This window comes from Staurois parvus, unplaced genomic scaffold (genome assembly GCF_062004578.1).
Source record: "Staurois parvus isolate SC_StPar_1 unplaced genomic scaffold, SC_StPar_1.0 ptg001674l, whole genome shotgun sequence".
NCBI lineage: Eukaryota > Metazoa > Chordata > Amphibia > Anura > Ranidae > Staurois > Staurois parvus.
This window is the reverse complement of record NW_028319470.1, coordinates 179,248-193,072: the sequence shown is the minus strand read 5'-3', so window position 1 is coordinate 193,072 and position 13,825 is coordinate 179,248. Positions and strand designations below refer to the sequence as shown.

Sequence of the window (13,825 nt, the reverse complement as noted above, 5' to 3'; positions counted from 1 at the left end):
ATGTTATTATACAGGATATATATGAATATATTATACAGGATATACAGTATAGGAATATATTATTATACAGGATATATATGAATATGTTATTATACAGGATATATATGAATATATTATACAGGATATACAGTATAGGAATATATTATTATACAGGATATATATGAATAGATTATTATACAGGATATATATGAATAGATTATTATACAGGATATACAGTATATGTATGTACAGTATTATATTATCCAAAAAAAATATTTTTTTTAAATTAAAAAGGTTATTAAAATGTTAAATGTTTGCCAAAATGCATTGGAGTCAACAAGGAAAAAGTATCAAACCACATATTTAGTTAGCCTCTGTCCCAATTGCAAAAAAAAAATTGGGGAGGGGGGGGGAATGAACTACCATCTCTCCACTCCTACAATGCCTAGGTGATGTCAGCATCCTTCAGGCGATATCCCGGGGGAATAGTGAGTAGACCAAATCCTCCAAGATGAGAATACTGCACTGTGCTGTAGCATCGTCTCGTAAGAATTGGGGTGCTAAGGTTCAATGTAATATCACCTGAGGGATTCCTATGCCGCCCCCTGCAGCAGAGATGTTGGGAAAAGGTCATTTAGCTAAATTTTATGTATATATTTTTATACAGTGGTAAATATGGGGGAGGGGCTAACTAATTAAGGTGGAACTTTATGTAAAAAAAAAAATAAAAGTTTGGAAATGAACCGGCTTGTTAATGAAGAAAAGACATACTAGGGAGTCTGATTATAAAGCAATCATTGTAGGAATGTCTGAAGCATTCATGAAAGGAGAAGGAAATGTCATTGTCATTTTTGTAAGCGATCAATTCCTGTATCATCAGCTCCATCTAGTGGCAAAAATGTGGTATTTTTTTTTAAATACCTTCATAAGAAGAAATACCACATTTTTGTCACTAGATGGAGCTAAAGCGGCAGAAATGAATCTCTTACAAAAAAGACAGTGACATTTCTTCATCTTGCAGGAATGCTTCTGACATATGTGCAATGGATTTTTCATAAGAAGACCCCTTAGTGTCCCACCCCGTTTGCCACTACAAGACTCAGCAGGTGTGTTGGGGGGTTGGAGGAAGGAACCAGCACTCAGCTAGGGGCTCCGGTATCTGATGTTCCCAGAAATGTTGAATGCCAAAGGGAGGACATAGAGCAGAGAGAGGAGATCTGACAGGTTCTCTTTGAGGTGATTTTTCTTCACAGTACAATAGACTTTAAGATTGCGTTCACACTATTTCCTTGCAGTAATACACAGTAAGATAACACAGAGTGTATTGCATAGTGTGCCATCTCCCATATCATGTCTGCAGTCTCTGACCATCTCCTGTAGTATGTCTGCAGTCTCTGACCATCTCCTGTAGTATGTCTGCAGTCTCTGACCATCTCCTGTAGTATGTCTGCAGTCTCTGACCATCTCCTGTAGTATGTCTGCAGTCTCCAACCATCTCCTGCTGTATGCCTGCTGTCTCCAACCATCTCCTGCTGTATGCCTGCTGTCTCTGACCATCTCCTGTAGTATGTTTGCAGTCTCTGACCATCTCCTGTAGTATGTTTGCAGTCTCTGACCATCTCCTGTAGTATGTTTGCAGTCTCTGACCATCTCCTGTAGTATGTCTGCAGTCTCTGACCATCTCCTGTAGTATGTCTGCAGTCTCCGACCATCTCCTGCTGTATGCCTGCTGTCTCTGACCATCTCCTGCTGTATGCCTGCTGTCTCTGACCATCTCCTGTAGTATGTTTGCAGACTAATCATCTTCTGTATCATGTCTGCAGTCTTTGACCATCTCCTGTAGTATGTCTGTAGTCTCTGACCATCTCCTGTAGTATGTCTGCTGTCTCTGACCATCTCCTGTATCATGTCTGCAGTCTCTGGACCTCTCTTGTAGTATGTCTGCAGTCTCTGACCATCTCCTGTATCATGTCTGCAGTCTCTGACCATCTTCTGTATCATGTCCCCTCTATGCATAGAGATGTTTAATTGGCCCTATGGAGCGTCTGCCGCTGTGCAGAGTGTGTTTTATGTACACATCGCAGACACCTTCCTGTAAACCCAGCTGAGGAGTATCACATGACCTTTCCAGCCTGGGCTGGTGTCTGACAACCTCCCTCTTCCTGGGAATGTACACACAGGTCTGTATAAAGCCCGTACTGTATATGCAGGGACATGACAGCTCCTTCCAATGTGTGCTGACTTTTCATTGTATTCCCTGGAGCTGTCAGTCTGCAGGAATAATCCCTGACATGTCACTATACACAGGACAAGTATCCCTGACATGTCACTATACACAGGACAAGTATCCCTGACATGTCACTATACACAGGACAAGTATCCCTGATTGGGAACGCTCCCCCAGTCATCAATAAAATACCATCCCTGAGCTCCAGTCCAGTGACTTTGCATAGGCTGACATGATGTCATCAGTCAGCTTCAAGCAGGATGAAGCATTTCCTCCGTCTCCTCTCCCCCCCCCCCCCCCCCAGTGATCAGACTGTATGTTGTAACTTTGTATCCAGTCTCAAGATGAGATTCTGCAGCAGGGGCTGATCTGTGTCAGACGTTTGTGAACACAGCCAAGACCTTTACTGGCACCAGGATTTACTTGCTTGTGTCCTCTTTGGGCTAGTATCTCACTGCAGGAATAGATGGTGACCCTGGATGTTGCCCAAACAAATATGGCGCCGTTCTTCTGTAGGAGGTCATAAACACCTGGAAGTGTTACAATGACGTTCATATATGAGAAGCAAGGTGCCCCTAAAGATCACGGAGGCAAAATAAATGCCGTCGGTGTGAAAACCTAGGAATCTGCTGAGAGCGCTCCAAAGAAAGAGCGCGTTCACATGTCACATGACACCCACAGGTAGCCGCAGCCATACAGACTCAATAGTAGGACTGACATAACCACGGACTGCATGTCAGAGGGGGAGAGGTCACAATGTGCCAATATACTACTATATATGATGCTAATATACAGGAAGCGGAATATGCAGAGCTATGGAAACTGTTAGAGAATAAACAGCACCTACACACCCATATACACTCATATAAACCCGTATAAACCCGTATACACCCATATAAACCCATATACACCCGTATACACTCATATATACCCATATACACCCGTATACACTCATATATACCCATATACACCCAAAAATACCCATATACACTCATATATACCCATATACACCCGTATACACTCATATACACCCATATAAACCTGTATACACACACATACAGTGGGGATCGAAAGTTTGGGCACCCCAGCTAAAAATTTGTATTAATGTGCATAAAGAAGCCAAGGAAAGATGGAAAAATCTCCAAAAGGCATCAAATTACAGATTAGACATTCTTATAATATGTCAACAAAAGTTCGATTTTATTTCCATCATTTACACTTTCAAAATAACAGAAAACAAAAAAATGGCGTCTGCAAAAGTTTGGGCACCCTGGAGAATTTATAGCATGCGCTGCCCCCTTTGCCAAGCTGAGACCTGCCAGTGTCATGGATTGTTCTCAATCATCGTCTGGGAAGACCAGGTGATGTCAATCTCAAAGGATTTAAATGCCCAGACTCATCTGACCTTGCCCCAACAATCAGCACCATGGGTTCTTCTAAGCAGTTGTCTAGAAAACTGAAACTGAAAATAGTTGACGCTCACAAAGCTGGAGAAGGCTATAAGAAGATAGCAAAGCGTTTTCAGATGTCAATATCCTCTGTTCGGAATGTAATTAAGAAATGGCAGTCATCAGGAACAGTGGAAGTTAAAGCAAGATCTGGAAGACCAAGAAAAATATCAGACAGAACAGCTCGCAGGATGGTGAGAAAAACAATTCAAAACCCACGTTTGACTGCACGATCCCTCCAGAAAGATCTGGCAGACACTGGAGTTGTGGTACACTATTCCACTATAAAGAGATACTTGTACAAATATGGTCTTCATGGAAGAGTCATCAGAAGAAAACCTCTTCTACGTCGTCACCACAAAAAACATCGTTTGAACTTTGCAAATGAACATCTAGACAAGCCTGATGCATTTTGGAAACAAGTTCTGTGGACCGATGAGGTTAAAATTGAACTTTTTGGCCGGAATGAGCAAAGGTACGTTTGGAGAAGAAGGGGCACAGAATTGAATGAAAAGAACCTCTGTCCAACTGTTAAGCATGGGGTTGGATCAATCATGCTTTGGGGTTGTGTTGCAGCCAGTGGCACAGGGAACATCTCACGAGTAGAAGGAAAAATGGATTCAATAAAATTTCAGCAAATTTTGGATGGTAACTTGATGCCATCTGTGAAAAAGCTGAAGTTAAAGAGAGGATGGCTTCTACAAATGGATAATGATCCTAAACACACCTCGAAATCCACGGGGGATTACATCAAGAGGCGTAAACTGAAGGTTTTGCCATGGCCTTCACAATCTCCTGACCTCAACATAATTGAAAATCTATGGATAGGGCTTAGAAGAGCAGTGCGTGATAGACAGCCCAGAAATCTCAAAGAACTGGAAGACTTTTGTAAGGAAGAATGGGCAAAGATACCTCAAACAAGAATTGAAAGACTCTTGGCTGGCTACAAAAAGCGTTTACAAGCTGTGATACTTGCCAAAGGGGGCAGTACAAGATATTAACTCTGCAGGGTGCCCAAGCTTTTGCAGATGCCATTTTTTTGTTTTCTGTTATTTTGAAAGTGTAAATGATGGAAATAAAATCTAACTTTTGTTGACATATTATAAGAATGTCTAATCTGTAATTTGATGCCTTTTGGAGATTTTTCCAACTTTCCTTGGCTTCTTTATGCACATTAATACAAATTTTTAGCTGGGGTGCCCAAATTTTCGATCCCCACTGTATATACTCATACACACCCAGGGGCGGACTGACCATTTGGAAACTCTAGCACTGCCCGAGGGCCCGGGGTCAGTAGGGGGCCCCATGAGATGCCCCTGGTACCTTTTTCATAGGCTTTTTTGAGTTTGGGCAAGGACACAGGGGCCCCATGATCCCCAATTGCCGGGGGGCCCCATGAGTTGTCAGTCCACCCATATACACACACATATACACCCGTATACACACACATATATACTCATACACACCCAGGGGTGGACTGACCATTTGGAAACTCGGGCACTGCCAGAGGGCCTGGGGTCAGTAGGGAGCCCCATGAGATGCCCCTGGTACCTTTTTCATAGGCTTTTTTGAGTTTGGGCAAGGACACAGGGGCCCCTTGATCCCCTATTGCCCGGGGGCCCCATGAGTTGTCAGTCCGCCCATATACACACACATATATACTCATACACACCCATATACACCCGTATACATACTCATATTCACCCATATGTAATGATTATGTGCAATAGAGACATGGAAGCTGGACACGACAGCCATCTTGTTAAGGTCTCAGCATTTTGGTTTCATGAGCAGTGTTCCTATTCTTCCCCCTACCCCTTTGCAAACTATGGAATTTGTAGCTGTAACTTTTAACGAACTTCAAAAGAGAGTAAATACAAATAAATTAATGATAATTAATGTCTGTATAAAAACCAGATAAATAAATATGTTGGAGAAATATATATAGTTCATAAAGTGACAATCCGTGCATAAAGTGTCAACTGCGGTGATGCTTCAGTGCTTGTGCTTGAAGAAATGGGGTAAGAATACGCACTCACCAGATGCGTAATGGAAATACGCATATAAATCAATATTCAGATGTCCCCTTTAAGGAAGCGGATTAGGCCAGGCAAAGGATTATCCTCCCTCTGGGTGGTGTATGGTACGTCTGGGTAGTATGGGGATGCAATCAGCCAGAGGTCATCTTTAAGGGATGGATGGGTGTAGCAGCCTGTGTAACAGGAACTCCCTCCTCTGTATTCTGTATTGGATCATGGTTCTGGGGCGGGCTCTAAAAAATCAATGGCTCCACAGGGGAGACATACAAAAGGTGCCCATAATGTAGTAGGTAAAATAAAGCTTTTATTCCAGAAGATATTTCACTAAAATCAATAAAATTGGTGAGGTACGATTGTTGCAATAAAGGACTAACCGTCCATAAGAAAGAAGGCTGCAGGACCTTCACGAGGCTTCGGTGGTGTGACGTCATGGCATATTGGCTCCATCTTACGCGTTTCGTGCTACGCACATCTTCAGAATAAAAGCTTTATTTTATTTAGAATTCAACAGGAACAGGACACATTAATATTAGGATGAATGGGGAATATCATACCGAACAAATCAAGCTCGTACATGACTATGTCAGCACATAGGAAAGGGGAGAAAGCAGTCTCCAGCCTCCTGGATGACAAAGGTACGTTGTGTTTGGTATCCCTGGGTTCGAAATACAATTCTGAATAATAATCTACCAGCTAGAATACCCCTTGCACGTATTGGAAATGATTAATATTAGTATAAAACTGCAGTTGGGACTTGGTCATAAATTTGGTGACGTCCTAGCACCCATCCCCTAAACCGGATAATTGGTCAGTTGTTCTCAGGCGACACCCCTTTGATATCATAGAAAAGAGACTGACCGGATCTAGTAAGGAAGCTCTCATTTAACTTCAACCAAGGAACATCTTAATGTAATAACTTCAGAGTCACAGAAACATTTTTGCTCAGACAATTGGACTCTGCTAAAACCAGGACTTTGCAAGTATTCTGCCTTCTTAACTCCTTTTATTTCTCTGTTTTTTATTGTTCTCTTTATATCTTTGTAACATCCCTTTCTGTAAATATGTTAATTGTACCATTTTGACCTCTTTAGTAATAAATCCTATTTTGAAAAGTGTTGAACTGTCTCTAAAGCCTTTAATGCAAACTAAAGAATCCCTGTCTCTGGAAGAGTGCTACTGTATGTAATAATCCTCTGAATATCCCTGTCTCTGGAAGAGTGCTACTGTATGTAATAATCCTCTGAATATCCCTGTCTGTGGAAGAGTGCTCCTGTATGTAATAATCCTCTGAATATCCCTGTCTGTGGAAGAGTGCTCCTGTGTGTAATAATCCTCTGAATATCCCTGTCCCTGGAAGAGTGCTCCTGTGTGTAACAATCCTCTGAGTATCCCTGTCTGTGGAAGAGTGCTCCTGTGTGTAATAATCCTCTGAATATCCCTGTCTCTGGAAGAGTGCTCCTGTGTGTAATAATCCTCTGAATATCCCTGTCCCTGGAAGAGTGCTCCTGTGTGTAACAATCCTCTGAATATCCCTGTCTGTGGAAGAGTGCTCCTGTGTGTAATAATCCTCTGAGTATCCCTGTCCCTGGAAGAGTGCTCCTGTGTGTAACAATCCTCTGAGTATCCCTGTCTGTGGAAGAGTGCTCCTGTGTGTAATAATCCTCTGAATATCCCTGTCCCTGGAAGAGTGCTCCTGTGTGTAACAATCCTCTGAATATCCCTGTCTCTGGAAGAGTGCTCCTGTGTGTAATAATCCTCTGAATATCCCTGTCCCTGGAAGAGTGCTCCTGTGTGTAACAATCCTCTGAATATCCCTGTCTGTGGAAGAGTGCTCCTGTGTGTAATAATCCTCTGAGTATCCCTGTCCCTGGAAGAGTGCTCCTGTGTGTAACAATCCTCTGAATATCCCTGTCTGTGGAAGAGTGCTCCTGTGTGTAATAATCCTCTGAATATCCCTGTCTCTGGAAGAGTGCTCCTGTGTGTAATAATCCTCTGAATATCCCTGTCTCTGGAAGAGTGCTGCTGTGTGTAACAATCCTCTGAGTATCCCTGTCCCTGGAAGAGTGCTCCTGTGTGTAATAATCCTCTGAATATCCCTGTCTCTGGAAGAGTGCTCCTGTGTGTAACAATCCTCTGAATATCCCTGTCTCTGGAAGAGTGCTGCTGTGTGTAACAATCCTCTGAATATCCCTGTCTCTGGAAGAGTGCTGCTGTGTGTAACAATCCTCTGAGTATCCCTGTCCCTGGAAGAGTGCTCCTGTGTGTAATAATCCTCTGAATATCCCTGTCTCTGGAAGAGTGCTCCTGTGTGTAACAATCCTCTGAATATCCCTGTCTCTGGAAGAGTGCTCCTGTGTGTAAGAATCCTCTGAATATCCCTGTCCCTGGAAGAGTGCTCCTGTGTGTAACAATCCTCTGAATATCCCTGTCTGTGGTGACAGTGTGTGTTACAGATGTTTATTCTTCACATTTGTTCTTGCTAACATTGTGAGGGGTTGATAGTCCCAAAGTTATCTGGTGGCAGTTTGGAGTTTGAAGGGTTAATTGCGTAATTAATGAACCCAGTGACAATCACTCTCAGGCTACTGGCACATACATTGTGGTCCCGCGAGCTGGAAAATCTTTGTGCAGGGTGCAACTGAGAGTGGCATTGTTACGCACGTGACAGCACGGTGCGAGATTGGCTGGTCCTTTGTCACGAGTTGGTGAGAAGGGCAGGGGTTGGGCACCGCATTGCGTCACCCATATGCACACCTATGCACCCATATACACACCTATACACCCATGTACACACCTATACATACCTATACATCCATGTACACACCTGTACACCCATATACACACCAGAGCGCCACCTGTCGGCCACATCCACAACTGCATTCTCCTTCCAGTACTGTGACAGATGCACCCATATACACTCATTTATACACACACCTATACACTCATGTACACACCTATACACTCATGTACACACCTATATACACTCATGTACACACCTATATACACACCTATATACACTCATGTACACACCTATATACACACCTATACGCTCATGTACACACCTATATACACTCATGTACACACCTATATACACACCTATATACACTCATGTACACACCTATACACTCATGTACACACCTATATACACACCTATACACTCATGTACACACCTATACACACCACTCGGCCACATCCACAATTGCACTCTCCTTCCAGTACAGTGACAGACAGATGCACCCATATACACACCTATACACTCATGTATACACCTATACACCCATATACACACCTATATGCTGGCCATAGATGGGTCGAAAATCGGCCGATTTTTTTCGTCCGGAAAAAAAATTGGCCGATTTTCGCACCGTTAGTGGGTTAATTGGTTGGCCGTTTTTCGGACTTTTTGCATATTTTTTTTTTATCAGGCACGTTGGAAAATTCGCGGGCGATTTTGACGATCGGCCGAGTTTCCCGGCAATGATGGGCAAATCGGCTGATCATTTTACCGATAAAAAAAATGCACATGATCTGTGACCTACAAGAAGAAGAAAAACTCCAGTCCGCTATTATATTTTATATGAAAAGTCTTGCGGTTGCAACAATGTATCCATTTGTATCCGAATAAAACCATCTGTATCCGAAATAGATACAAATGGATACATTGTTGCAACCGCAAGACTTTTCATATAAAATATAATAGCGGACTGGAGTTCTCCTTCTTCTCCTTCTCCCCTGTCTCTGCAGGGACAGAAGTAATTATGGGGTTAAATGCCAGCTGTAGACGGGCCAAAAATCGGGCGATATTTTTTACCGTTGGTGGTAACATCGGCCGATCGAACGACCGATTTTTTGTTTTTTAAAAACAGACAATTTTTGACCTGTCTATAGCCTGCAATACACCCATGTACACACCTATACAAACCTATACACCCGTACACACCCATATACACACATGTACACACCAGGGGCGAACTGACAACTCATGGGGCCCCCAGGCAATAGGGGATCATGGGGCCCCTGTGTCCTCGCCCACACTCAAACCACACCCAAAAAAGCCTATGAAAGGTACCAGGGACATCTCATGGGTCCCCTTACTGACCCCGGGCCCTCGGGTGGTGCCCGAGTTTCCGAATGGTCAGTCTGCCCCTGGTACACACCCATATACACACCTATACACCCATGTACACAATCATACACACACACACATGTACACACATATACACACCAGAGCGCCACCTGTCGGCCACATCCACAATTGCACTTCTTCCAGTACTGTGACAGACACTATACATCCGTGTCACAGAGCGCCACCTGCCGACCACATCTGGTACTGCACCCGGTGTGGTAATAGTGATGACAATGAGGAGTTCCCCGACACTTACATTTCCAGCAGAATCATGAGACCCTCTGCTCAGGTCTTCTCCTCTCACTGACAGGCCACGCCCCCCGGTACACACACTGAGGAGGATTCAGTATTCCATCCGCCGTGTGTCCCGGGGTGAGGCGGAACGTCGTGTGCGGGTCGGGGGGAGGGATTTCTCGGCGCACACCGAGTGCTCCAAACATTTCCGTCCCCCATGCGGCGAGAAGGTGAAGAGCACAGAGAGGGGACGAGGTAATGGATGGCTGGAGGGGGTAGAGGGAGGGGGATGGGAATACTGGGGGTCCGGGATCTGATCTCTCTGTCCCCCCAGATGTTGGCTGTACGAGGGGAGACTCTGATCAGATACATGGCGGCCCTGAGCTGGTAAGAGAACCTGTCATCACTGACACCGGACTACAACTCCCAGCATGTCCTCCATCCATCCTCCTACAGGACACTGCAACTCCCAGCATGTCCTCCTACATGACACTACAACTCCCAGCATGTCCTCCATCCGTTCTTCTACAGGACACTAAAACCCCCAGCATGTCCTCCATCCACCCTCCTACAGGACACTACAACTCCCAGCATGTCCTCCATCCATCCTCCTACAGGACACTACAACTCCCAGCATGTCCTCCATCCATCCTCCTACAGGACACTACAACTCCCAGCATGTCCTCCATCCACCCTCCCACAGGACACTACAACTCCCAGCATGTCCTCCATCCACCCTCCTACAGGACACTACAACTCCCAGCATGTCCTCCATCCATCCTCCTACAGGACACTAAAACCCCCAGCATGTCCTCCATCCACCCTCCTACAGGACACTACAACTCCCAGCATGTCCTCCATCCATCCTCCTACAGGACACTACAACTCCCAGCATGTCCTCCATCCATCCTCCTACAGGACACTAAAACCCCCAGCATGTCCTCCATCCACCCTCCTACAGGACACTACAACTCCCAGCATGTCCTCCATCCATCCTCCTACAGGACACTACAACTCCCAGCATGTCCTCCATCCATCCTCCTACAGGACACTACAACTCCCAGCATGTCCTCCATCCATCCTCCTACAGGACACTACAACTCCCAGCATGTCCTCCATCCATCCTCCTACAGGACACTAAAACCCCCAGCATGTCCTCCATCCACCCTCCTACAGGACACTACAACTCCCAGCATGTCCTCCATCCATCCTCCTACAGGACACTACAACTCCCAGCATGTCCTCCATCCACCCTCCCACAGGACACTACAACTCCCAGCATGTCCTCCATCCATCCTCCTACAGGACACTACAACCCCCAGCATGTCCTCCATCCATCCTCCTACAGGACACTACAACCCCCAGCATCTCCATCCGTTCTACAGAATACTACAACTCCCAGCATCTCCTCCATCCATCCTACAGGACCCTACAACTCCCAGCATGTCCTCCATCCATCCTCCTACAGGACACTACAACTCCCAGCATCTCATCCTTCCATCCTACAGGACACTACAACTCCCAGCATCTCATCCTTCCATCCTACAGGACACTACAACTCCCAGCGTATTATCCTTCCATCCTACAGGACACTAAAACTCCCAGCATGTCCTCCATCCTCCTACAGGACACTACAACTCCCAGCATTTCCTCCATCCATCCTTCTACAGGACACTACAACTCCCAGCGTGTCCTCCATCGATCCTCCTACAGGACACTACAACTCCCAGCATGTCCTCCTACAGGACACTACATCGCCCAGCATCTCCTCCATCCATCCTACAGGACACAACTCCCAGCGTGTCATCCATCCATCCTCCTACAGGACACTACAACTCCCAGCATGTCATCATCCGTTCTCCTACAGGACACTACAACTCCCAGCATGTCCTCCATCCATCGTCCTACAGGACACTACAACTCCCAGCATGTCCTCCATCCTCCTACAGGACACTACAACTCCCAGCATCTCATCCTTCCATCCTACAGGACACTACAACTCCCAGCATGTCCTCCACCCATCCTTCTACAGGACACTACAACTCCCAGCATCTCATCATCCTCCTACAGGACACTACAACTCCCAGCATGTCTTATATTTATTTTTATATTGAGGAGAACAGCACCCAGCAATTCTATTATTAATGCTAGATTCTGCGACTCTTACATGGAGGATTGCAACTCCCAGCATGCCCTCCATTTATCCTCCTACAGATCACTACAACTCCCAGCATGTCATCATCATGGTGGTTTATGGTATATGTAAACGCTCACCTTGGAAAACAACCCATTCTGTTTCAAATAGAAATGAAAGGCAAAAGCATTTTGTGTATAGATATAGAAAACATAAATACCCTTTTCCCCTTTGTTATAGGTGCTCACATTCCCTCTGTTCTCGGCTGTGTAAGAGCTAGGGCAGGAGAAACGGCAGGACACTGATCATCCCAGTCAATGGCTATGGAGGGGGGTGTCAGGACAAGCCTGATGATTGGAGGAGAGCAGGCTGAGTTCTCAGCATAGCTAGAGAACTGACCACACTGTGCTTTCCTGTCTAGCGTGGTCAGTTTTTTTTATAGGAACGCAGAGGGGCCTGGCGGGGACACCAGGGATTTCACACACAGGATGCAATACAGAGAGAAGAGGAGATGTCTTCATACAAGTACATGGTACAGCAGGCACAGATCAGGAATATGAAACGTTGGGTTTACATAAACTTTGTCTCCTGTCCAAACTGGCTGTAATTTATGTATTTAGGTTTCATGCTGCCCAAGGCAACACAAAACTTGGCTCCCCCCCCCAATGGAGAGACCCTGACACCAGCCAACACCCACCTTCCCCACGAAGAGAGCCTGACATTGACCAATAACACCCCACCCCCACCCAAGAGAGCCTTCCACTACCACTGCCCCCCATACACTGGCACCCCACCCCGGCAAGAGATAAGACACTCGCCTTCACAGCTCCCCGGGAACAAGAGTCAGGCTCTGCATACACCATCAAGCAGCCCCTCTCCTTTCCTTCTTTCAGAGGATGGCACTTCCCCCCTGCAAAATGCCCCTGCCCCCCTGAAAAATGCCACCCTAGGCAACTGCCTTGTGGCAAATACACCCCTGCATTCATGTAGGGATTGTAGAATCATTGAGGGCCGGAACAATTCCCCATCTAGCCTCCCCCCTTCCATCACCCTCTCATCTCTCCCCTCCTCTGTCCTTGCAACGGCACTGCCCCCCACCACACCCAAGGCCCTGCCTACCGTAACCCCCCCATCACTGCACTCCTTCAGCCCTACTACCACTGAGGAAGTCACCAGAGTCTTCTCAGAAGCCCGCCTCACTACCTGCCCCCTGGACCCTATCCCCTCTCAACTCCTCCGGTCACCCCCCTCTTCCCTCATCCGCTCCCTTACCCACATCTTCAATCTCTCCCTCGCTACTGGCGTCTTCCCCTCCCCCCTAAAACATGCGCACATCACCCCCATACTCAAAAAGCCCTCCCTGGACCCCACTGACCTCAACAACCTCAGACCAATTTCCCTGCTGCCACTCATGTCCAAGCTCCTTGAGCGCTTGGTCTACGATCGCCTAAGCGCCCACCTAACTGACAACAACCTCCTTGACCCACTACAGTCTGGCTTCCGTCCCCTACACTCCACCGAAACCGCCCTCCTCAAAATCACCAACGATCTACTAACCGCCAAAGCCAAAGGCGACTACTCTGTCCTCCTCCTCCTAGACCTCTCTGCGGCTTTTGACACAGTCGACCACCCCCTCCT

The 13,825-nt window shown here is 46.0% G+C and overlaps 1 protein-coding gene across 3 annotated transcripts in view; it reads left to right on the top strand.

The window, feature by feature from the left end:
* The first annotated feature begins 10,077 nt into the window (after positions 1–10,077).
* The window catches only part of MRPL48 (mitochondrial ribosomal protein L48), a 40,077-nt gene continuing 36,329 nt past the window's right edge, over positions 10,078–13,825 (top strand). The window contains exons 1-2 of one of the 3 annotated variants that reach the window (XM_089663380.1): positions 10,078–10,308; positions 10,388–10,440. In XM_089663380.1, the coding sequence (XP_089519506.1) occupies positions 10,388–10,440 (53 nt within the window). In that variant the 5' untranslated portion in view covers positions 10,078–10,308. The remainder of the gene's footprint in view (positions 10,309–10,387; positions 10,441–13,825) is intronic. The other 2 variants (XM_089663379.1, XM_089663377.1) reach the window with 2 other exon arrangements.